At 35.1% G+C, this 26,680-nt stretch overlaps 2 protein-coding genes across 8 annotated transcripts in view; one reads left to right on the top strand and one right to left on the bottom strand.

Moving 5' to 3' along the window:
* Positions 1-15,174, top strand: part of TMEM50B (transmembrane protein 50B) — a 25,997-nt gene extending 10,823 nt beyond the window's left edge. For 3 of the 7 annotated variants that reach the window (XM_087937593.1, XM_026700576.2, XM_026700577.2), the window contains 5 exons: positions 1,926-2,038; positions 3,610-3,677; positions 4,320-4,412; positions 6,428-6,485; positions 8,216-9,634. In XM_087937593.1, coding sequence (XP_087793719.1) covers positions 1,926-2,038; positions 3,610-3,677; positions 4,320-4,412; positions 6,428-6,485; positions 8,216-8,261 — 378 coding nt within the window. In that variant the 3' untranslated portion in view covers positions 8,262-9,634. Of the gene's footprint in view, positions 1-1,925; positions 2,039-3,609; positions 3,678-4,319; positions 4,413-6,427; positions 6,486-8,215; positions 9,635-9,836; positions 10,220-13,346 lie in introns of those variants that run through there. The other 4 variants (XM_087937596.1, XM_087937597.1, XM_087937594.1 and 1 more) reach the window with 4 other exon arrangements.
* IFNGR2 (interferon gamma receptor 2) lies at positions 10,787-26,680 on the bottom strand. The gene is made up of 7 exons (XM_087937591.1): positions 26,428-26,680; positions 24,372-24,498; positions 24,094-24,263; positions 22,769-22,911; positions 18,530-18,662; positions 15,915-16,069; positions 10,787-13,043 (listed from the first exon to the last, which is right to left on the bottom strand). Exons 1-7 carry the CDS (start codon positions 26,495-26,497, stop codon positions 12,906-12,908), a joined length of 936 nt encoding a protein of 311 aa, XP_087793717.1. The 5' UTR covers positions 26,498-26,680; the 3' UTR covers positions 10,787-12,905.

Raw genomic sequence — 26,680 nt, 5'->3', positions numbered from 1 at the left:
TATTTTGGACATCATTTGGTCTTACACTGCAATTCTCCACATATTTCCACAAAAATTTTGCTTATTAGGGATAAATGGATAGGGATAGGGATAAATAGATAAATAACAGTGTTCTGAAGTGTGTTCTTGTAAAGTTTCTGGAATAAAAATACAATAAGCACTTTTCAAGTATCCTGAGCTTTGAACAAACCCCAACTAACAGTCATATCTATTTGAAAAGTAGTCACTTATATTTATTTATTGGCCAGGAAAAGATGCTTTGTCTTAAAAAAATAACTTGAAGTGGAATGGATTGCAACATTTGGAAATGTTTGTTTTCTTGTGCAAACTAGAAAAACCTCTTTTCCATAGTACAGCAGAATACTGAAAGTTTACATGCTTTATGGGTAAATATATTTTTATTGATGGCTATTTGACATTATTCCAGACAGACTTTATAAATGTTCCAGTATTAGTAACTATTTTTCCAGTGACTGCTTCCCTCTTCCTGATCCATTCAGTCATTTAAGTGGAAAACTTATCATATTACAGTAAATGACTTAAGAATGTAAATTTTCAAATTACAAAAGGCTACACTGATGTGCCTTTTTATGCGATTGTTTAACAACCAGCAGAATAGTAGAATGTAATATATATTTTGGGTAAAAGATTATTAGATACTGAGGAGTCCTTGGTGCTCTCTGAACTTCGTTGTTTTCTTGCAGATGTTTCATTACCCAAACTGATGATGTTGCCTAGTTTGGGTAATGAAATGTTTGCAAGAAAACAACCAAGTTCAGAGAGCACCAAGGACCTCTCATTTCATCCCTGAGTTACAAATATTCTCCTTATTCTCCCTATTCTCTATTCTCCTGATTATGATATACTATTTTTATGTTTTTATTCTGCATTGCTTTATGTATTTTGCAGAAATGCAATCTAAAAGTTAAGCTACTTATAAAGAATGACAGTTCATGTGGAAGGTGAGGGTTAAGAGATCCTTCTCTCCAAGTCATGGAGTCTGTTTGGCTCAGTTTTATGGTGACCTTTATATTGAAATGTAATAGTATAAATTACAAATAGTTTGTTCACATTACTACAGGTAGTCCTCAACTTACAACAGTTTATTTAGTTGTTCAAAATTACAACGGCACTGAAAAAGTGACATGACTATTTTTCACACTTAACCAATGCAGCATTCCCATGGTCATATGATCAAAATTCGGATGCTTGGCAACTGACTCATATTTATGATTGTTGCAGTGTCCCTGGGGCATGTGATCACCTTTTGTGACCTTCTTACAAATAAAGTCAATGGGGAAGCCATATTCACTTAAAAACTGTGTTACTAAATAACTGCAATGATTCACTTAACAATTCTGGCAACAAGGAAAGTTGTAAAATGGGGCAAAATTCACTTAACAAATGTTTCGCTTAACAACAGAAATTTTGGACTCAATTGTCTGATTGTCATTAAAAGGAATACCATATTTTTCGGACTATAAGATGTACTGGACTATAAGACGCACGATTTAGAGGAGGAAAACAAGAAAAAAATAGTTTTTTGCCTCCATGGGTCCCGTTTTTGGCCTCCCAACACCGGGGAGGACAAAAATGGGACCCACTGAGGCCGCCGGAGGCCAAAAACAGGCACATTTTGGGCCTGCAGAGTGCTTCTGGATGCTGGGGAGGGTAAAAACAGGATGCACAAAGGCTTTGGGGGGCCAAAAATGGGCCCGTATTCGCTGTATAAGACGCACAGACGTTTTCATCCACTTTTTTTGGGGGGTGGGAGTGTGTCTTATACTCTGAAAAATACCATAACTTGTGACTATTTTGCTTAGAAGCTTAGTTTCACTTATAGAATTGAATCTCTGGGACTTTTATGATTATGGTGCTTAAAAAGGAGTGAATAATTAATTAATTGTGCAATCATATTTTTACAGTTTTTTACAGGCTGGTGGATAATGATAGATGCTGCAGTAGCTTACCCTGAGCCAGAAGAAATGAATCACGCGTTTCACACTTGTGGAGTATTTTCCACCCTAGCTTTTTTCATGTAAGTCAATATAAAATCGTGTCAGGGACCAGCACTTTGTTTACATCAGCTGATGTTGAAAAAGTGAAACAGGATTTCAATAGTTAGGGTTAGGTTGGATGTGACACCACAAAGAAATACCAAGGTTGTTGACCAGATTAAAAATACTAAAAATTGCCGTAGCAATTCCATTTCCAAATCTTGTCCAGAATACAACGTGTACATATTCTTATAGTCACCAAGAATCATATTTGCATCAAGTAACATTTATATACTTATGTATGCATCTGTTCTCTATGTTTGTTTGTTGGCTGTTACAAAAAGCAAAATACATTTTAAGGAAATTTTTTAAATTTCCCATTTGGTTTGGTTCATGTTTAACACCTATTGGTAATCCTGTACTTACGATTAGTTGCCTGATGATAGTTCAAAGTTACGAAAGACCCCCAAATGGTATTTACAACCTGGTTCTGAAGATTCTAAAGATTTCCGTACCATCTTCAAACCACCATTTCTAATCTATGGATTTTTGTTGGTTTGTGCTTCACTTTTATATTTTTATAAATAACTCAACTCCTTTGACCTATTTTTCCCACAACAACAACTCTTGTTAGCTAAGATGGGCTGAGAGAGAATGACTGGCCCAGGAACACCCAGCTGGCTTTCATGACTAAGGCAGGAGTAGAATTCATTATCTTGGGCTTTCTAGGTGGAACACAAACCAACAAAGCCTTAAAACACTACTAGACTAAACTTTTTCTGTTTCAATATGTCTTAATACTAGCAGTTATTAACATTGATTACAACTACCACTTTCAAGGCATTACTGTTCATTATGCTGGTCTGCTGCTACATATCAGGTGCAAAAGACCAGGTCTATACATGAAGATTCAATTAAGCTGATTTATTGCTAAAAGTCTATGCAGAGGAACTTTCTCAACAGTCAGCATATGGTTATAGTTACTGTAGATAAGGGTAAATGGCACTCAAGTGGGGTTAGATGTATTTTGCTTCTGACTACATAGGCGTTCAAGGCTGATCCCCCTTTTCACTCTGCTCCCAGATTCTGCCATTCCTCCTCCTAAACCAACAGTCCCCAATCTTTGTGGCTTGGCCCAATTTTGGGGGACGGAGAGGGGAACCTGGCCACGTGAGCAGCATGCCCACATGCCTGCATGTGCACTTGACCAGTGTGCAAGCGTGCACTTGTGCTGGCCCGTCACTCACACAAGTCAAGCTGCACACATGTGCATTTGTGCTGGCCCACTGCTCACACAGCCCCGTTGCAAATAGGCTATGGCCCAGAGGTTGGAGGCCCCTGTCCTAAACCACATCAGAAATAAAGGCGCTTAGGCTTAGTCAAGTATCAGACAGATACCAATAATTACAGAAAATTGATCTAGAAAATAGATTAAAATATTCCTGTTTTAAATATTATTGAGCTATAAAATTTTGGATTTCATATATTTTCTGCACTACTTTAGATTCAAAAGAAAGTAAACTAAAATGAATTGCAAAATGGAGAAATGTAATCAAGTGGGTTTTATTTCTGCTTTTTTCTGTTTTTAAGTTTGTTTGTGAATATGTTGCAGGATAAATGCTGTATCAAATGCTCAAGTAAGAGGTGACAGTTACGGTGATGGATGTTTAGGAAGAACAGGTGAGTGCACTCTTTTACAAGAATACTGATCTAAAATCTTGCTATTCAGGAGAAGATACATCACATCAAAACTTTCTATCCTTATTTTGTACCATAAGGCAGAAGAAAGAGACAGTAACACATGAGTTGCTTCTTGCTTTTGAGGTAAAATGCTGGTAATGTTGCTTTGTAAAAGTATTATTTCTTTAAAAAGTGTTACATTTTCAGGCTGAACAAAGGAAGGGGTAAAAACATCTTTGATAATTTCAGGAAAGGTTCTTGCTTTATCACAATTTTATTAACGAACATTGGGCAGTATGTATTTAAAGTCTGATCCCATTGTATTTGAACAATGCTCCCAAAGTTATCTAAGAAACTTCATTGTGGAGGTTATGGGGGAGGGGGGCTTTACCAAAATAAATCTCTTTAAATTGATCTATACTGATATTGCTCAGTATTATTTATTTTATCTCAAACATTTTAACATAACCTTTATCTGGTTTATCCTGTACTTTATTGCACCTTAATTTCTTTGAATTTATCAGAGCTATTGATCTGGCATTTGTAAATAGTATAATTTTTGCTAAGGTATCCTTTTTAATCACTGAAATCATTATCATATAAAAGTAAAGTTTGATCCAAGGAATGTAAATCTTGTTTTAGGTGCTCGTGTCTGGCTGTTCATTGGTTTCATGTTGATGTTTGGCTCACTTATTGCTTCTATATGGATCCTTTTTGGAGCATATGTTACCCAAAGTAAGAATCCTTTCTTCCTATTTTTTAATAAGGGGAGGAAAGACACATTGAGTATGTTTTTAAATCATGAAATAACTAGTATTTCGAATCAATCAAATGCCTATTAACTATGTATTTGAAAATATTTAAGATAGAACAGAAATATTCAGACTACTGTTGAAAATGTCCGATATAGAATATCATACAGGACAAAACACAAAAGTACAATATAATGTATTACTGTGTTATATTTGAAAAATAGAAAAAGAACTGGTTTGATTTGAACTGGAAAAGTACAGTTTTGTTTCTTGAAAGTGCGTAGCACAGAATTTTAAAATGCAGGAGAAGTTCTCTTAATCACTCTGAACAGGGCCGTGTAAGAATAAAAATACTTCAGTTTATTTATTCATTGCATCTATATAGCTGCCTATCTCATGAATAGGACACTGGGCAACAGTTTGATAGTAATGCCTCTGCAAACAAAATTCTATACAGGTAGTCCTCAACTTACAACCACAATTGAGCCCAACATTTCTGTTGCTAAGTAAGACAATTGTTAAGTTAACTTTGTCCATTTTACAACTTTTCTTGCCACAGTTGTTAAGTGAATCACTGCAGTTATTAAGTTACTAGCATGGTTGTTAACTGAATCTGGCTTTCCTACTACATGACCCCAGGACACTGCAATCATCATAAATGTGAGTCAGTTGCCAAGCATCTAAATTTTGATCACTTGACTATAGGGATTCTGCAACAGTCATAATGTGAAAAATGGTCATAAGTCACTTTTTCAGTGCTGTTGTAACCTCAAACCTAAATGAACTGCTGTAAGTCAAGGACTGCCTGTACGGAGTATTGGAGAAAGCAAAGGCATTTCTGCTGTTCTCACCTTAAATGAGGTTTGAGAGAACCAGTTGGTATAATGCTTAAAGTGCTGGCTTAGAACCCAGAAGACTTGCTGTAAGTTCTAGTCCCGCCTTAGGCGTCAAAGCTGGCTGACTTCGGGCAGTCACACACTCTTAGCTAAATATTTTTGATGGCAGTGTGGTGGTTGTGAGAAAAATAGGAGGAAAGAGTATTACGTATGTTCACTGCCTTGAGTTATTTATAAGGTAATAAATGCAGGATAAAAATCTAATAAAAATTTATTATACTCAGCTCACGAGTGAAAATGTTAGCACTGTAGCACTGGAATTGCACTGCACATGTCAACTGCAGTATCACGAGAAAAGATGCAGAGGGATGCTATGCTTAAGTCTAAATATACTAAATCAACAATGCTTTTGCTTAACTAATTTAGTGCTTTTATCATGAACATATCAGTTTACCAAGTAGAAATTTAATTTCTTATAAGAAGTCAAGACAAGTTCTTCATTTCTTCTCCTGTATAGCAAGAATAAATTGCAATTCTGTTTTGACAATTCTGTTTTCACAAACATACTGATCACAAAGTACTGTAGCCAATGTTATTTTTTCCTATTGTGCTGATTTAACCCAATGTGATTAGTTCATAATTCAACATATTGTGTGAATCCAGAAAATTAGTTTTAAGTAAAATGTGATTATACTAATAATACAGAAGTATATTGTATAAATACAATGTGTAAGAGGATAGACAATCATTTCAGCAGTCTGTAATTTGTGCCAATTCTTACATTACTTTTAGCTTTAAAGTATTAGAGAATTCTTAGATTAAAAGGAGACAAAGATAATCTCAGAAACCTGGAAAAGAGTATTGTTTCACATAGACTAATTATTATAGACATATAATTGGATTTTTAAATAAGCTGAGTAATAACTTTTGCTATTCAGATCAGATCAGGTATGAATTAAAAAGCCTCTCCTTGTCCTAGCCGCAGTTCAACTTCAATTCAGAATTTTAAGATCTTTTAATTTGTATAAAGGACTCCATTTCCCAGGACTCAGCTTGTATAGTCTTTTGAATTAAATATTTGCATTTTATAGTGGAATATAGTAACTTTTACTTTCTTCCTTGTATCAAAATAAAAAATATATTTTGGAATTTGTATTTTTAGATATTAACGTATACCCGGGATTAGCTGTGTTTTTTCAAAATGCTTTGATATTTTTCAGGTAAGTAGTAATGCCTAAAGAATTGAATGAGTAAGTTAAAGTTAATATTTAGAATTGTTAATTCAGACAGAAGATTCTCCATCACTGCATATCAAAATTAAAAGTTAAGTAAATATTAAATCTAATAATAAAACAGGAAATTTTAAGCAAATAATTTAAAAGGGGCATATACTAGGCTACCGCAGTGTGGTATTTGCAGGGCATTAGATTTCCTGCTACTATCATTTGATAGGTTAGGTAATAAATCCATTTCTAATGTCAATACTGCTGGTTAGATTTTCAAAAACAAAATTACCACCTCATAGTAGAATAGCTTTCCTAGTCTCTATGTCTGATCAAACATCTGGAGAACTGCTTTATTCAGACATACAAAACAAAGGCTGCCTTGATCAAAGGAAATATATATAAGTTCAGTTCTGTGATAAAGTCTCCTTCAACTTGTGTCCTTGAGCATTTATCTGAAGACCCATGCTTTGCGCAAGTGTCTTTTAGACTTTAGTTTTTAAATAATCAAGTAGTTCTCAAGATGAAACCAGAAGTACATGTTCTCTTTTCCTTTGTCTCCAGGATTTATTCCACTAGACTTTGCTCATTAAGGGAGTCTATATAGACAGTGCTATATCTTATCAAACTTGTGACTAGTACTATTATTATCACAGTTAAAGATTTGCATAGCCTTGTTTATATATGCAGGTACATATAGAAAGAGGTTTTTACTGTTTAAAAATCACAAGGTTTTTACTGTTTAAAAAAAACTGATTACACAACCTTCCTCTCAAGATGGAAAAATTAAACAACATCTTTGATGGGTGCTTCTAAGGTCATCTTTGAAATGCCCACCAATAACAATGCCACACCAGTTCAACACAATTGAGGCCAGAAGGAAAGGTGATTAGGCACAATTTCACCAATAAACCTGAGAGGTTAAATATTATTTACCCTCCCCTCCCCCTTAACTGTTTCCATTCAAGCAGTTATTCATTAAAACACACAACTGAAATCTGTATACATTTTAAGAACGGCCCTTTGAGTCTGTTGACTTTATCTTCCTTTTCTTTTCCATACCTTTTGGATTTTAAATGATAGAAGCAGTATGCTTACAGAGTGCTTAATATATTTAGCAACTTTTAAAGCCATGATGAAGTTTCTTACTGAAATGCTTTCTTTTAAAACAGTAGTTAGATTAACAGGCAATGTGGCTACATATCCCTCAATGTGCTTTCACAATTTCTTTATTTTGTTGAATTCCTTTTAACATTAAAAGAGTGCATTGTATATCTTGTTATTTTCTGGAAATGATAATGCATTCCATTAGAACATGGGTGTTAAACTTGCAGCATCACCTTGCCGTCATGAGATGTATCACAATGTTTTTTCCCTTTGTGGAGCTGGGGTGGGCGTGGCCTGTGCGTGATGCATCCGCCCCAAGGGTTTGACACCCCTGCATTAGAGGGAAAAATAAATACTGACAATTTAATTCAGTTAAAAAGGCTTTGTTGGTGTGCTACTTTTCCACCTTTTAAAAAGTACTATTTGAAAAGATAATGCCAAAGCACTGGATACTGGATTATATTGGATTTAATCCATTCTTGCTATAGCTTGTCATATGCTTTTGCGTTTAAAACTAGTGATGGACCAATTAATTGAAATATATGCTAGTTTTTATGGTGCCTTTTTACTGAAGAATAAAATGATGTTTGACTTACAGATCTAAATTTTTGTTTTTGTAGTACTCTTATCTACAAATTTGGAAGAACAGAAGAATTGTGGGCATAAGAATCCAATTTTCTTCATCCTGCATAGTAACTTTTTATGTAAATATAATTTACATTTTGTTTTTATTTTGCCAAGTTCATTGAATTACACATATTGTACGTTTATTTTTTTTAAGTGAACTGATTTTAGGATTTTGTTCCAAATTTTTAGTAGAACAAATTTGTTCATATGTATATATTATGGTTATCTGTAATCTATGACCCTAGCCCTTTATTGCCACTGGCATTCTTTTGTTCTGATGATACATAGGGAATATTATAAATATATAGGATTTTCAAAAACACCTGCTCTTAAGCACAAATAAGCTTATACCACCTTTTCAGATGGTATCAGCCCAGAGGCAAAGATTTAGTGATGGAAAAATGAGAGACTGAAATTGATCATGAATAATATCTGCAAGATTCCATCATTATATGGTAATGCATGACTACACCTCTTTAAGCTTCAATTTTTAAAAAACGATTGTGTAGACGAACACCATATTCCATAGTGTTGCTTCATATAGTACTAATTTAACACGTTTGTGAATAACCTATGTTACTGCAGATGCACTAAGAGCTTAATTTTTTTTAGCACGGCATGCCTTAAAATGGGATGGTCCCTAAAAGTGCTGATAAATTTGACGTATCAAAAATCAATAAGAAATTTTACAATATTTAGGCATTTTGTTAAAGATTTTTTTATATCACTTAAGATTCTGTTCATATATTATTTATACAGAGATTGCAATTATTTTAATGCAGAATTGTTGCATATTTTATATGCCAATGCAATATGCAAAGTAAGGGAAGTTTTATGTTAAAAAAAATTCAGGAACTCTCTATTTTATTGTTTACTTTATTAGGATAATTTCTTTGTATCTTTAGATGTGATCTTCTAAATTCCAAACGAAAACGATCAGTGGAGAGAGAGTATATATTTTTATTACAATGTATGGCAAGACTATCATCTTAAATGTTTTCCAATAAAATTTAGATATTTAATTTATATAAATGAACATGTATGCAAAGTAGTGACATATTAATCTAGACTAACTATATACTGAAAATTATGGCATGCAATATAATTTAAAAGTTCTGTTAAATTATGAATACTCAAGTTGCTCTATAGTCTGACTATAGAAGGTCTCCTGAAGCAGATATTCCAGCTTTCCTACCTTGCATGCCTTGATTTTTCCTATAGCTAGAAAATAAACCTGGTCAGGTAGTTATGTCTTAAAAGACTTTCTTAGCTTTCTCAAAGGACAGACTATGAAGCAAACTTGACATGCTAAGTGTTGTCCTTTTTCTTTTTTCTTGGAGCAGACCATATTTCAAAGGTTAAACTATTTTGTTCATTGTTATATTAAAGTCAAATAATCAGAAATATAAAAATGCTTTGTTTTATATATTATATTATAATATAACCATATATTATATATGGTTTTATGAGACCATCCCATAGCAATGCTTTTTTATCTTACCTGTGTATTATCAAAAGGTACAATATAATTGCAGTAGAAATGGGGTCTCCCAAAACCCTGTCCATGGATTTTGTCCTTCATACTTGTCAGTCACGCTGCCTTTTGTTTGAGAGGGAAAGAAACCTAGCTATGGTCTTCAGAAAAGGAAAGAAGAGATGACGGTAATGGTTATGGCAGGGCACTCAAGAGGTGTACAAAATGAAGAGGCACAAAGTACTTCACCCTGAAGCAATAAAGCAGCTACATCCTTCACATGGCCTGTGCAACTGCTTAAAAGTTATCATTGGCTATGTCCAATTGGATGTCCATGCATAGTCAAATAGCTGCTCTCTGTGTTGTCAGTGCACAGATAATCTGGAATAAAGCAGTGTACAATGTGCTGCATGGGGGCATAATAGAAGGGTACTTTTGAGCTAATACTTTGTAAATCACCATTTTCAAATACCTGCACAACTGTACCAGTATGTATCACAAAGAGCTAAAGATTATATGAAAAGCTATGTCCGGATTTTTTTTAAGTGTTACGTTTGGTGGGCATATCATGGTATTGCAAATACTATGATACAAAGACATCTGAGGTATTGTCTGGACTTTGGTAAACAATTCCTTCTAGCATGCATTGAACAAGTAATGAGTAGAACTAGCCTCTAAGCCATTAAATGAGAGCCATGCTGGTGCCATGATTACAATACAACATTGAAGGCTAATTCTCCTCACTTGCCAGCAGTTTGGTTCTCACTGGCTCAAGGTTGACTCAGCCTTCCATCCTTCCGAGATAGGTAAAATAAGGGCCCAGATTGCTGTGGGCAATATGCTGACTCTAAACCAGGGGTTCAAACTCATGATAACATGCTACATGATGTACTTTTCCCCCTTTCGCTAAACCGGGGTGGGCATGGCCAGTGTGTGATGCATCTGACCTGCAGCTCGAGAGTTTGAACCCCTGCTGTAAACCACTTAAGAGTGGGTTGTAAAGCTCTATGAAGTAATGTATAAGTAAGTGCTAAATGCAAATATTTTCAAAAATTGTACAGCATACCACTCTTAATTCCAGCCAAGACTATTACATTTCAAAAAGAATTTTATTTATTCATAATTTTGGCACACAATTTTTTTTAACTGCTTTCTTGTATATTAACATTTTTCCACCAATGAGATAAAGGGTAATTGCCAATCATTGGCTGAATTTAACATTAGTACTACATTTTGTGTGATGTTTAACACAAGCATTTTTAGAGTTTAGTTTTAGCTTAATGCAGAGCTCTCCAGTTTTAGGAGACTGAGTATCAGATACATTTGAAATATTCAATCTTCGAACTTAAAAGATAAAGTGAGAAACCTATAATACCCATTAATCAGCCACGGTTTTAATACAGGTTCTGCATTTGATTTTATGGTTCTTCCAAGAAAGACACATATATATTATATACATACATTACCAGGAGGAAAACAAGGACAAATTATTTCTAATGTTATCAAGAATTTTAAGCAATTTTAATCCTTAAACAGCAGAAAGTACCATTAATCTTAGGCCGGGTGTCCAATTAAAACTGAATTCTCACTACAAACAAATAGCAGCATATTCAAGTAGTCCTTGACTTACAACAGTTCACTTAGTGACTGTTCAAAGTTACAATGGCACTGAAAAAAGTGACTTATGGCCATTTTTCACACAATTGTTGGAGTATCCACATAGTCACGTGATCAGAAATCAGATGCTTAACAACTGACTTGTATTTATGATGGTTGCTGTGTGGCGGGGTCATGGGTCAAAGGGGAAGCGATATTCACTTAACAACCATGTTACTAACAACTGCAATTAACAACCGTGGCATAAAAGGTTGTAAAATGGGGTAAATACGCTTAAATATTTCACTTAGCAACAAAAAATTGGGGTTCAATTGTTATAAGTCAAGAACTAGCTATAGTCAGTTCCTTCCCAGTATTTTCTAGGGTATAAACAGTACAAATGTATATACATTATAAATTCAGTGCAAAAATAGTATAAAAATGCCTAAGAACTCAACATTTCCTCTGAAATCACATACAAGTATCATGAAAACTATGAAATTATTTAAATTGGCAATTAAATGGGTGCCATACAAGGTTGAACACCTCAAATCTTGCCATGATAAAGGAAGGAAATCCAAGGAAGGGACAATCTGTAGTGATTCTGGAAAAGGGAAATATAGAAGTTTATCTACTGCAATTCTCAGTAATCTCAATGCTTGAGCAATTGCCTTGAATTCTATATACAGTACTGTTTAACTAAGCTTAACAGCAAGAAGAGCATGGAATAACACACCTGGAAATCTTCAAATGCTGCTAGTAGCCAGTCCAATTGAATTTTTTTAAAACAAAAAATACAACTGGACCATAGTCTGATCTGTTAAAGTTGATAGGAAGTCAAATGGTCACACAGCCAAGTCACAGAAAATTACAATAATTGAAGATGTGGTTGTTCCATGAATCTTGGAAGCAAGTTCCCAATTAATAAACAGGCTGCATCTGATCCACCAGACATAACTAGTAAAAGGACCTTCAGTCCATCATGCAGGGAAGTTCTTCTAATTCCATCCTGTTCAAGAACAGCACAAACTTACTTGAAACACATTATTCCATTCACCAGCTGCAATTGACAGTATTCAATTTTACATTTTTAAGATTGCTCCAAATTAAGAAGTTTACTAATGTAAACATCAAGCCTGAAAATTAAAACCAGGTCAAAAGTGTTATGTACCTCTGATATATTTAATAGCATTGGAATTTCAAGTGCCAAGCTAATTTTGCCAATAGCTAAATTTCAGGTCAAATCAAATTTCTCCTAAGTCTACCGCAAAAAGTTTTAATGAGGTAATGCTGGTGTAAACTATCCTTGATATAGGACAAAACTCTAATCATTAGAAAAATATATATGCATGAGGCAATAGGATTTGTGCTCTCCTAACATTCACACTGAAATTCATAAATATATTGATTCAGACTAAACCTATTGAAATATTAGGAGTTTCTTCCAAATGAATAAGCATGTGCTATGAAAATCAGTTTCTTAATTCACAGTGCTACGCAGACAGATGAGTGGAACTTCCTTAGCAATTGGGTGATCTTAAACAAGAAACTAAAACAATGATAGTAAAGAATAAGGTATAAGTGATGTAAAATATTTTTCATCATATTATTTATCAACTGTGTTCGCTGGTAAAACTTGTCAGAATCTTATCTTCTTCTGCTTTGGAGGTAACTGAAATAATGTCCCAAGGGTTTTCTCCTGCAGAGTTCTGAAATTCTTCAATTGTAATCATTTGGGGGTCATTAAGGTCCTGAAAAAAGCATGAGAACTGTTAGAAACCAATAAAAAATATATTCATATTTGCTATGATATTGAAATGCAAAATAGCAAACAGAAAAGCAATTCATAATATTTTCTTTGAGGAAAATTCTATTGAATTAAGGGGTTTCATTCATTTCATATAAATGTTCATACAGATTTATAACTGAAATGGGGTCTTGACTGCGTGTCCAATTTTATATTTAGAGAGTTCAGTTGCAATAAATTGGATTTTTAAACAAATTTTATCCTTTCTAGGATGTGCCAAACTTTAAGCTAATATTTTTGCTTACAGAAATGGTGTCTTATTTGCAAGAAGGAAAGAAAGATGAAGGCACATGATCAGGCACTACTGTGGAGAAAAATTTTATGCTCCTGTGATTCAGATTGTTATTAATCTCTAATTTAACCATGCTGGAATATAGCAGAAGGCTGCAAGCATATTAAACAGTGATTTATGACAGTGACCTGCAATGTCTGTAGGTGCAAGAGCTCTGTAATAAATGGTTTTGTATGTCATGTCCAGGGTGACATTCAGGAAATGGATCAGACTCAGCTTTTTTTATTTTCTAGTCTTACCATTTGAAATATTTTGGCAAGAATAAAATCCCCAAATTAAAATAGTTGTGCAGGTTTTCTTTTTCATTGGGAAAATCAAAGACTTCATTTAATACTGTAGCTATCTCTACCATTTAAAAAAAACTTCCATTTTTTTAAATGGGCAGAGGAGCCAATTTGATGTAGAGACTGAGTTCTAGTCTCAGTTTAGGCACAAAACCAGCTAGTTGACCATGGGCCAGTCACTTTCAACCCTAGGAAGAAGGAGATTACAAACCACTCCTAAAAAAACACCCCCAAGAAAACTGCAGGAAGTGTCCAGGCAGTCTCTGAGAATGTACACAACTGAATGGAAGGGAAAGGGGGGAATCAAATACAGGTAGTCCTTGACTTACAATCTTTTGTCTAGTGACCAGTGGCTAAAAAAATGATTCATGTCCATTTTTCACATGACCACTGCAGCCATTCCCATGGTCACATGACCAAAATCTAGACACTTGGCAACCTTCTGGCGATCTCCTTTTGTGACCTGGCAAGCAGGCCTCCCCATTGACTTTCTGACAAAGTTGGTGGGGAAGCCAGATTCATCTAACAACCATGTTATTAACAGCTGCAGTGACTCACTTAAGGACTGTGACAAGAAAGGTAAAACGGGGCAAAGCTCACATAACAATTGTCTTGCTTAGCAGTGGAAATTTGGGCCTCAATTGGGGTTGTAAGTCAAGGACTTCATTTAATCCTATAGCTCCCTCTGCTGTTGAAAAAGGTTCTCTTGTTTAACAGATCAAAGAGCAAATGAAAGAAGAAAGTTGCCAAAATAAGATGCAGTCAAGGGCCCTGTTTTTCCTTTTTGTAGTCTAGACAAGGATATAACAAGAGAAATGAGCATATTAAGCCTTGTAAAAGATTTGGGATGGAGGGTTTTTTTTAAAAAAGTAATCCATTAAAATTGTACGTTGCCTGACTCTTTTAACAATTCTGCTGCTCACAACAATCAAAAGAAAAAAGAATGGGAAGCACAATGAGGAGGGATTGCTTGCCAAGTGTTTGGGTAAAGAACATTACCCTTCCTTCATGGCTCTTCTAAACAACAACCAAGTGGGCTGCATGGAGATTTCAAGCTTCTGCTATACTCAACCCTCCGTCCTTAATCCTAATACATAAAAAAGGTCAGTTCTACTCATTCTGAGCGCTGGATCTAAGATCCCAACAGGCCTTTTTGCAAACCTAATCTATGCATCCTTAATCTTCTTTTTGGAACTGCTTTTTGTGTTTTTAAAAATGGTAATTAAATAAATATTCACTGTTATTAACTCATCTCTATTCTACTTCAATATAGTTTTTACTATTTTTATATTAATATTTACTTACAATTCTTATGGTATTATATATAGTTTATATAAGAATAAGTTTTGTGTTTTTTTTTTTTAAAAAATTTCTTGGTGTGCTAATTCATAGTCCTAATGCTTCACTGCTGGAATCTGATTTTTACATTCTTGATTCTCTAATGTTTGTCTATAAATGAAATATAGGTCTGAGCTGCATAAATAAAATAAACTTTAACTAAATACTCTCTACAGTAATTTACTATGTAAGCGCTATAATGATACTTGAGGCATAGAAGGATTTGCAAAATAAATATACCAGAATTTTTCAGGAATAAATCCAGATTGCAATTACTGTACACCTTATATTTAACTAGTTCCCATTTACTGAAAAATACTAGCTGACTCAATATTAAGCAATTTCCATCTAACAATGTTTCCACAAAAAATCAAGAACAAGTCAAATAAAGTCTAGAATTAATAGTTATATGCAAAAGTCCCAGCATCCTTATTAAATTGTTTGTTTCAAGTGGACAAAACCCAATAAAACATTTACATGAAACAAAGCACAGGAATTTTGATAAAGTAATTCCCATGACTTTTGGAGTACAGATTCCCCCTAAATGATCCAGCCTCACTGACATATTTATAACCAATCACGATTTCTATTTAATCCATGATTAATGGTGTACGTTTTTAACCTGCACCATTACCCTCAATTCACAATCACAGCAAACATAATGTGTGGGGGTCAGGGTACAAAGACTGCATGGTTCTGGCTAAAAGAAGCTGCAATGTTAAGTCACAAGAAAAGGACCCACCATCATACATTAACATGTCTCAAGTCCAGCTATGTCTGAGTTTGCTACAGAATAAAGGATGGAAATGTGCCTAGCCTCTATAATACAGTTGTATGTAAGTGAATTCCAGATACGGTTTACTACAATCGGACATTATTGCAAGTCAGCAGAAATACGTACCTCTGCATAGTGTGATGGTATTGTTAGTGGAGGTTGCCAAAAGGACTTAATTATATTTGGATACTTCCGAATAATGATTAACAGTGAAAATACTAAAGCTAGCATTAAAAACACAGATGCAAGTATCAATAGGCAATTGAGAATTCTTGTTCTCTCTGAAAGAGAAAGGGACATTGATATATTATTAGCACATTGAAAGACACATTTGCTACAAATGTCAGAAACATACATGAAACAAGTTAACAGTTTGTTGGATTACAATATAGTAACTGCAATGAAAGTTCAGAAAAATGATACTGTACTATCTGTCTACTAATGAAGAGGTTTATGTGCAGGAAAAGTGCCGATATAGCTGGAGAAAAATATACAGGACATAGGGGCAGAAAAAGCTATTCAAACAAATGGAATACGGGTTCCTGAATAGTGTTGAATTATAGGCACTGTTGACAGAAATCGGTTGGAGGTTAGATAATTAAATACAACGAAAGCCCTCGGGTGCATGGCGGAATATAGATGGGTGGGTAGATAAATAGATGATAGACAGATGGACAGACAAGAGACACACATTTGAGAAATAGAAATAATTCCTTCTCAAACAGTGAAATATATATTTTATATATATGGTATTCAGCTTTGTTCGGGTATTTTCCCACGTCATTATAGTTGTGCTTTTAAAGTTGTAGCAACGTTTTGGCAGAATCTCATTTGCCATCATCAGGCTTCTGTATAGTGTTCGTCTGTGAGTCAGACTTTCACAGCCGTTTCTGTTTTAAATTTGGGGCTAGCCTACTACTGTGTTAGAATGGTTTTTTCTTCACCCTGATTGGTTGGGAGTCTTGGTCTGTGTTTATTGGTCTTGGAGTTTGCTGCGTTCTGCTTGATTGGTGTTTCTAATATCTTCTGTCTGTTTTGTAGAATTTTTTTTGTCTTGATTGGCTGGCAACATTGTGTTTCCTGTATTGGAGGTGCGGCTTGGCTTCGAGTAAACAGACGACTATCATTTATTAGGAAGCTAGGTTTCATCTGGGTGCCTGGTTGGGGTGAGTTTGAGCTGGAGGTATCGGGGGGGGGTCTGTTTGTGCCCAGGTGTTTGCTTGGCTTATGGAGTGGAGATTTCTTTTGTTTGTGAGTGCAGGCTTCCAGATAATTGACAGTCTGGTGGAGTCATCTCTTCTATTCATGCACGTCGCTACAACTTTAAATGCACAACTATAATGGGGAAAATACCCGAACAAAGCTGAATACCATACATACGGATACCCACAAAAACTTAAGAAAACAAACAAATATATATATACACACACACACACACACACACACACACACACACACACAGACGAACACAATACAGAAGCCTGATGATGGCAGATGAGATTCTGCCGAAACGTTGCTACAACTTTAAAAGCACAACTATAATGATGTGGGAAAATACCCGAACAAAGCTGAATACCATACATATATAGATATAGATATAGATATAGATATAGATATAGATATAGATATAGATAGATAGATAGATAGATAGATAGATAGATAGATAGATAGATATGATATGATATGATATGATATGATATATATATATATATAGGAGCCTCAGTGGTGCAGTGGTTAGAGTGCAGTACTACAAGTTACTCCTACTGTAATTTGGCAGATCGAATCCCACCAGGCTCAAGGTTGACTCAGCCTTCCATCCTTCCAAGGTGGGTAAAGTGAGGACCCAAATTGTTGGGGGCAATATACTGACTCTGTAAACCGCTTTGAGAGGGCTGTAAAGCATTATAAAGCAGTATACAAGTCTAAGTGCTATCGCTATATGGACCATCTGAGATACCAAGATCAGTTTTCCGCTCAAATTTAAGTGTATTTCATCCTGAAAGTAATAATGAATCGTTCATTACTGCTATAATCTCAAATAGTATCTTCAGTTAATTTGTATTAAGGTTTATATGTTTCAGTAAAAAAAGACCTTGAGTAGCCTACACTCTTTGCTACTGTACAACTTTCAAGCACAATTTAAATCTGGATAATCAAATCACAAATGCTGTAATAGTAAAATCCTAACCATAACCAACATACAGCCATACTCCTGTTGATACAAGAAAAATCAAGTGCTTCCTCTTCAGGAGCAACACAATATTCACCCATCCTGCAGAAATAAGGACTATCCTTACCTCTACAGAGATGCTATTCCATAGGAGCTGACACAAAGAAGGATCTCTGGTATTATTTAAAGGCTGAGATGCAAGGAAATCTCAACAAAGAGGCAGAAAAGATGTGATGAGATATGGGACGTGTGCACTCAATAAGGAAGACTGGATATTTGAGGCCAATCCTCACTTCCACTCCTGATTTTGTCTTAAGGCCAGGTTATGTTACTCCTATCAATAGATCCTGGCCACTGTTTTTGAATGGCAGGCCAATTATAATAAATCTCTCATCTCTTATCATATTAGACTGGTTTGTATTTCCAAGACCTGGTTGTTGAGGAGAATTTGGCATCAGTCATGTTTCCATGGTAGGGGAGATTATTTAAACAAAAAATAACTAGTAGATACAATCTATTCCTTTAATTCTGCACACACATAATTATACATCAATTAAATAGTAATACATACCAGTGATTGTAGTCTTTGCACAATAAATACCACTTTTTTCTCCTTTGCGTTCATGCAGTCTTGCTTGTATCCTAAAGCAGTATGTGGTTCTTTCCTTTAGATTCTTAAATCTGTGTACGGTAGTCGTGATTGGCTGTATAATAAAATCCAGTTAAAACATTATTATATAGTTCCTGTTATTCAAATTACAATCATATTAATTTCAGAAGTACAGCTGTTTTAGTTCAGGGGTAGGCAATCTCAAGTGCACATGGATCCCCCAGAATCCTGTTCTTGGCCTTCAGGTAACTCTTAGTAGATACAGGCAATATTTTTGTTATATGGTGGAACTGCAATTATATCCAATATTTTTAACTGAAATGGGAAAGGGGTGAATTTAAGGAGCACTGATCTTGTTTTGCAAGCTTTAATATACTCCGTTGCCCATTTAAAAGATAGATCTGAAAAAAAAGGGCTTTAATCTTCCCAATAAAGGTACAATGCCTCCTGCAGCCCTCAGACAGAACAAAAAGATATTATGGAGCCTCCAAATTGAAAAGATTATCTCCCCACAAATCAATGATTTTTGTAGAACTACCTCCAAGTTTTTGTGTGACTACTGAAAGCTGATATTCCAGAATATCTAAAATAACTATTAAATTTTAAGCAATTAGGATAAAGTAAGCCCAGTATCATTTAGTATACAGCTGATCATAAATAATATGTTTATTATCCTCCAAATCAAAGGTGCTCAAAGGGCTGCCTGTCTCATCTATGCCTTTTGTAATATATTTTCTCTACTTCCCATGACACATTTGCTACGGCTTTCTATAAAATATCACAGCAGGTAGTACCATCTCAGAAAAGTAAAATGGGTTGGATTTGGTTAATAGACCAGATAAATAAGAAAAAAAGATCTAAAACTGTGGCAGGGACAAACTTTTTGTATTTTAAAAGCAAGGTGGATGTATGGAATTTGAGACAGATTTTCCTCTGTACAAAACTTGAGAAGTTTGTGGGCCTTTATCAAGGAATGAAAGCTGTTCTCTAAATAATTTCAAGTTAAAGAAAATCTTGTTATACAACCTAGTGTGATTATCCCAACAGGATAAGAAGAAATTCTGAACAGTTGGAAAAGCTTTAGTAATGTCCAGGCTGTTTGTAGATTACAAAGAATGTGAGATCAATAATATTAAAAATCAAGTGGTCAGTCATATACAGGTAAGCAGCTACAGAAACTGAATAAGTAAAACCTCCCAGCCTCTACCTCCTTTTAATTCTTATCATCATCATTATCATATTTTATTTATTAAATTTATTTATTTATCTAAAGCATTATATAGCCACCCATATTTCAACCAATGCTACCTACGGTAGTGGGCAATGATAAAAAAAATTAAAAGATATATAAAATCAATTTAAAACTACAAGAGTCAACCAGTTAAACATTAAAAATAACAAATGTGTATACTGCTCAAATTTTAGTGACTTGAGATTTCCCCCCCCCTAACGGTGAATCAATTCTATATTCAGTATATTTATGTCTACTGTTTCAGAAAAGGATTAGTTCTACTAAAAATTTACTCCAACTACGAAGCTAGATTTATTTTCCAGGGACCAGCTAATCACATTTTCTATTTTTTTTAAATATCCAAACAAATCCCATTAAAATAATTTTAGTACTTTTTATGCATTTAAAATACATCTTTTTAATATATGTAATCAAGGTTGTGAGGGTAGTCATGGGCAGGCCTTTCTTCCTTAATACCGTATTATCTGTCTGTCTGTCTGTCTGTCTAATCTATCTCCTACCTGCCTATTTATTTTTGTATTTCTAGACTGCATTTCTCCCTCAAAGAGAAATGCTGGCAGTGTAATATGCCAACACAACATTGGCATATAAAACAATTATAAAATTAAACTATTAGAATTAATTTAGGGTTTTTTCATATTTCTTTCATATTTCTCTTAAAATTTTTATAAATCATTAATAACAATTAAAATGTTCCCATCCTTTCCTAATTTCATTCTCTCGTTCTCTTTATTTATTTATTAAGCAACATTACATTACATTAAAATAAGTATTTTATCTATCACTTTAATCACACTGGTTTCTATATTCATTTCTATTTCTAATATAAGAATGCTATCTTATATACCCTTGCAGAATCCTCTTTCAATTAAATTTTTACCCATTGTCTCTATGTCTTCTAAATAGGCTTATACCTTTAATCCTTGTATGTTTTCCCTGTTTCTCTATTTCCTGTTTCTGTCCTTTATAAATTCTTTTCCTTTCCTTCTTCCCCCTCTTCTTCTCCCTCCCCTTTTTGACCCCTTGTCTCTCTAATTCTAATTCTCTCTTCTGTAATCCTCTCTTCTGTTTCTTCCTAATATTGTAATTGCTTTTCAAACTGTTCTTTTTTTGGTTGTTTTTTCAAATCTTAAATTTTTCACTCTCTTTCCCCCCTTTCCTTTCTCCCCCCCCCCCCATAGAATTATTTGGTCATTTAAGATGGCTTCTTCTTTGTCCCGGCCTTCTTGTTCTAGACGCATTTCTTGTTGTTTCTCATAGTTCAAGATCTCTATTTCTAAGAATTGAAATATGAAGCCAAAAACGCCTCTTTCTTCTTGTGCATCTTCTTTCTGTTTTTTAAGTTCTATTTACAGTTCTTCCAAGAGTGATGCCATTTTAAACACTTTTAAACAACCACCCGATTGATTTTAGTCATTTAAGTCCAATAACCAAAAATCCAAAAATCACCAAATAATCCAAAGCTTTTTCTTCTTGCTTCTTTTTTCCACTTTCTCTTCCTAGGATTCTATTTATCTTGTTACAAAGTTTCAGTTAGAATATATCTTTTCGAAATCTTGTTAAAGTTTCACTGTTAATTCCTTTTACTTCCAGGTGGCCTCCTCCATTTTTTCCTTTTCTCTCCTTTCCTTCTTTTAAAAATTTTTATATATCCAAAAATCTTTATTATCACTTTGACATTTTATTTTCAGCTTAAATGTCTATTAATGTCAAAGTAATTTTTATCAATTTCTTGCTTAAGTCTCTTAGCTGTCAATATGGGAAAGGAAAGAAAAAAACCCCAAATCTTTCCCCTTCGCCGCTTCAAAAATCTTCTTTAGGAACAGTTCTTCTTTATAATTCAAATTCCAGGGTACCTTATATTGTTGCTTTTTCAGTTCAACCCGATCAATCAAAACTTTCTCTTCTTATCTTCCTCATGCACAATCTTTTCCGGTCCAGTTCTTCTTTGAGGTGGCCATTTCTGACCACTGCTGCAACTGCCTTTGGAAACGGGAGTAATGGCCAGCTGAGGAGGAGAGATGCGGCTCTCCTCGCCCCTGCTGGTGTTCTCCCCCCCTCTTTACCACCTCTACGGGGTAGCTTTTGCCCCGAATCCAGCTGGCTCGGGGTGCTCCGGTGGCGAGCAGAGATCGAAACTGCGCACGATCGCGGATTTCAGTCTATCACCGAAGAAGCTAAAACCGGAAGTCCATTAATTTAGTTAAAATTTTAAAAGTTATAAAAATATAAAATTCCAAAAAGACAAGAAAATTTCAAAGGCAATTTAACTCTATTTAAATTGGTTGATGGAGGCAGAGTTCTCATAACACCAACCAGCCCCATGACTGCATTTACCCCCCCGCCCCGTCCCCTACAAGGCTACTGAGTCCTGGAGGCCACCTCATTTCTGGTGGACATATATTCTATAATATGGGGGCAGCAGCAAAGGAGGCTCTGTTCCTAGATCCTGCCAGTCAGAATTCTTTGACTGACGGGATCTTTAACATACTATCCCTGCCTGCCTGATTATATCTTGGTGATCATTGATGATTTTCTTCATCTAGATCCACCCTGTATAAAATATTTGATGATTTCTCCATTGTTTAATGACAATGATTTATATTATGCAGTGGCCTGCAACCTTTTTGGCATCAAGGACCGGTTTTGTGGAAGACAATTGTTTCACAGACTGGGAAGGAGGGGATAGTTTCAGTTTTGCTCGCTCGCCTGCCACTCACCTCCAGCTGTGCGGCTTGGTTCCTAAGAGTCCGTAACCCTGGGGTTGGGGACCCCTAATCTAATGTCTTTGCTTTTATTACTGAAATTTAAGAATGCTATTATAAATTGTTTTGACCCGCAACAGTAAGGGTAATGATATAAACATAAATAAGAGATTAACAGATTTATTCAAACATTTCCTAATAATCCTTATATTATCAGCTTGTCAAGGAAAGGCAAGTACTTACTGAAGTATCTGCTGAATTCTCCCAATAGATTGTATAGTCAAATGAAGAGAAATTACTTCTTTTCTCAAAGGGAGGCAAGAAACTTATAAGAATTGAATTAGCTTGTGAAGTTACACTTATTTCTCTTGGAGGTCCTATAATGGCTAAAATGAATAAACAAACACCATTATTTTAACCAAATATCATGTCACCATTATTTTAATCAAACATGCATAAGAAACTTGTGCATGAACTATGTTAGTTCATTTTAACACTTGAGAGTATTTGCATTAAATAAGAAATGCTTACTTGAAGCATTTTCTGCCACTGTCATTTGAATACATAGAATAAACCCCACTGTTCATTCTAGGAGCTGAGGGCAACATAAATGGGCGACCCCTGTGAATTGAGTTTAGCATTTAATGCTCTAATCTGCATTAACATCTATCCAACACTGGATCATATCTTGTATGAAAGAATTTGGTACTTTCTAATAGTACTGGATCTAGATTTTAAGTTTATTTTTCACCATAAAAGCTCACTGGGTGACTCAGAATCCCACAAGGTTATTGTGTGGAAGTGCAAAGTAGAGAAGTATATGCTACACATGACTCCCTGAGTTTCTGAAGGAAAAGTGGGATATAAATCTCACAAATGAATCAACCAAAACATAAATAATATTACAGAAGATATGACGATAAGAGAAGCAACAGCAATAATGGGAAAAGTGTTATATAGTGTTATATAATAATGGGAAAAGTGTTATATAGGCTAATTATTCAGATAACACTACATCATATGTGCTTCTGACACATATGATGAAAATCTTATCATTCCACAAATGCAATGATTACACATCTAAAATTTTCTTACCCAGAGGATAGTGTACCAATGAAACATGTGAATATTTTTCTTGGAGTGAAAAAGGTACATCAGTGAATTTGTCTGTACCAGCATGAGTAAGAGATATAGAATATAGATACTTGTGACTAATATGTCTCTATGAAATGAAATGTACAATTCTTCTTATAGCACCTCTGTGAATAGCTGTATATTGCTATGAGAAATAAGTCTCATTCCTTTTTTTAAAAAAAAGCTTCTTGACAAGCGTTTATGAAAGAGTCAATTTCATAAAATGCCTCTGGATCTTAGTTTATAAAAGCTGATGATGCCATTATAAATTATTCAGTCTCTGAGACAAAGACTTGGTATACGATAACGTATAGGCCCTATCTTTTGTTCTATTGCCTACACTTTTCACTTTCACATATGAAATGACTAAAAAAACACATATTTAGTCAGAGACTTAATTCATCAATAAATAACAAGTAACAAATGAAACATACTATCTTTGTTAGCAACAAAGGGGAGTGTTTTAGTCCACTCAGATTTTAAGTTGCCTTCTTCAGCTCGAACACGAAAAATAACTGCAAAAATATCCTTTTTACTCTCAAAATCACATTCGGGTTTTGTGATATCTCTGCAGTTCACTTCTTTCCATATTTGGTCATATTCTCTGCAATATAATATAAAGACAGTAGAATTCCTTAGTGGTGTAATTTGAATGACAATATGTGATAAAGAATAGAAATTTATATTTGATAATTGACAACCGTTTACTTACAAGCACCACTGAACACTGTAAATCACCGGACCATTGATTCCCCTAACTGGAGACCAGCTCAATACATTCTGAAAATTATATGACTTAATTGTCAAATTCTGTGGTGCTGGTAAGGAGAGAGAAAATCCTAAAAAGGCAAAAAAAAAATAAGAGATGCTAAAAGGAATAAAAGCATAACATCCACAATTCACCATACTCCCAAACACTTCAATGGAGAGGTGAGTTGGCCATTACTGATGCAGATATAATATTCTGGAGGGTAATAACTAAGCTTACCATCAGCATGTCAATAGGAACACTTATTGCCATATTTTTATACCATCCTAATTTCTGTGATTCAAAGCGATTTACACAAAACTTCTTAAAATTCTCAACAATTACAAATGCAAACCTGTTTGAAGCCCATCAGGGTAATTTCCACTGTTTTGTAAAACACAAGCAAGGAAGAGGACTTTCCCTACTTCAAGGTTAAGATATCCATTACTCCCTTACTCCCATGAAGTGGAAACCCAGAGCAGCCCCTCTCAAGGTGCACACATGGGGGAGGGACAGGAGGAAGCTGCCATGGGTGCTCAGGTTAAAATCAGTGCATTTAACGGAGTCCCAATTAGTGTTAGAACTGTCACAATGGTAACTTTGGACACTTTTTCCAACTTGAATTCTGGAGATAGATAGACTGAAGAGAGAAGAGGGCTTTGGGAGGTATGGGTAGAAGGATAGATCCAAAAGAAGGATAGAATTTAAGTCCAAAGAAATTCTCCAACTATCACAATGGTATGGTTAGAAATAAATAGTTGTTGCCATGGAAAGTTAACCGCCTACAAACACTTTGTAAAATATAAACTTACTAGAAATAACTAAGATAATACAATATTTTAAAGCAGGGGGTTTCATACTCAAGGTTGAAAAAGAAAAAAATATTCAGAAGCAGTGAAAAAGAGGTAAAGTTCCAGTGACAGTAAATTGGCAGCATTCAAGTTATGTTTCTTCTCTCAACACAGAACTTCACCAAGTGCTCATGAAACTGTGGGGTTCTGAGGAACACGACTTGAGAAATATTAAACATATTTGTTTAGATAGATCGTACATGCTAGATAATGCTCATGGTGCTTTTTACTGCTTGCATGATTTTTAATTGCTTTTTTAGTAGATTTTTGTGCATTTATTTTGTTTGTTTTTCATTTTGGGAAATTTAGCCTTACAGAATAGAGCTGAGAGAGAGAAGCTCTTCCCAAAATATTAATGCAGATCATTTTGGCAACTACATTCACTAAAACATGATGCATCAAGACAAGTAATCATAATTCATAGAGGTATGATACATGTATATCTAACAACTCATTTTTACCTGCCTATTAACTGTAATCCATTCATCAGCTTTTGTAGTCTTACTGGAATCACTCATTTATTTTGAAAGTGTCTATATAATTTTTTAAAAGGTACCAAGCAAATATCTGTATTGCTCATATTCATAGCAATCCTATAGGTCCACTTAGTTCTCATCATATTGTCCCATAAATGTCTGTTTAAATAACAATATTCATAACTATGTAGGCTAATGATGCAGTTCTAGATCACAACCATTTAAAAAAACATAAGCAGATTCAGAACTTCACAGACCAGTATCTCTTTTCCCAAGAAGCCGCCTGAACTTATCAAAGCGTATTAAAGCTACCCCATAGATTTGCCATTTTTCAATCCAAAGAGCCGACCTTTGCCTTGAAGACAAGCCTTCCTCTATCCTACAAATGGGAAGTCTCCGGCTACCGACCTTTGATTTTATAGTCTACCATCTATTTATTTATTTATTTATTTGTCTTATCGACCTCCTAAGATTAGGTGAACTCATAAGAGAGTGTTGGAAAGAGATAGCAACCTTATTCAGATGCTGAAAATTCAGGCCATTCCTTACATGGGATTTTAACAAAAACCACACCATCTACCTAATTAAAAGGCACAAGAATCTTCAGATTCCTTAACGATTCGCCCAGGTCCGCTCCAGCCACCCGTCAACGCTATTTTGACACGGCTTGGAAAGCACCTCCCTGAGAACTACCTTCGACAACCGCGGAAAGCAGCAGCCACCAGAGGAAGAGGAACCGTGGCCATTCGCCAAGGGGTAACATGCCGTCTGCGCTTCCTCCGCTCACGCGCCTCCTGAAGGGGTAAGCAGCGATTCTCTTGGCTCGTACCCCATTCTTTGCACCCCAATTTCGTCCAGGCCGCGACTGCTCTAGCTCCCGTAGGAGCCTCTCGGGCGACACCCGCCAAGCTTCCCGAAGGAGGGCGGAGGCGGAACTGCGGAGGCG

The sequence above is a fragment of the Pseudonaja textilis genome, chromosome 7 (assembly GCF_049901715.1).
Source record: "Pseudonaja textilis isolate UNSWEBS1 chromosome 7, rPseTex1.2, whole genome shotgun sequence".
NCBI classification, from domain to species: Eukaryota; Metazoa; Chordata; class Lepidosauria; order Squamata; family Elapidae; genus Pseudonaja; species Pseudonaja textilis.
Note: the sequence above shows the minus strand (reverse complement) of the source record. Positions and strands in the feature narration are given on the sequence as shown.

Excerpts from the sequence above, each read along its gene's own strand:
- IFNGR2 (XM_087937591.1), bottom strand. The coding sequence starts at position 26,497 with ATGTTACCCCTTGGCGAATGGCCACGGTTCCTCTTCCTCTGGTGGCTG. Across the intron at positions 18,663-22,768 it reads AGAATTCAGCAGATACTTCA|CCAATCACGACTACCGTACA; the intron begins GTAAGTACTTGC and ends TTTATTATACAG. Across the intron at positions 16,070-18,529 it reads TGCAAAGACTACAATCACTG|AGAGAACAAGAATTCTCAAT; the intron begins GTATGTATTACT and ends TTTCTCTTTCAG.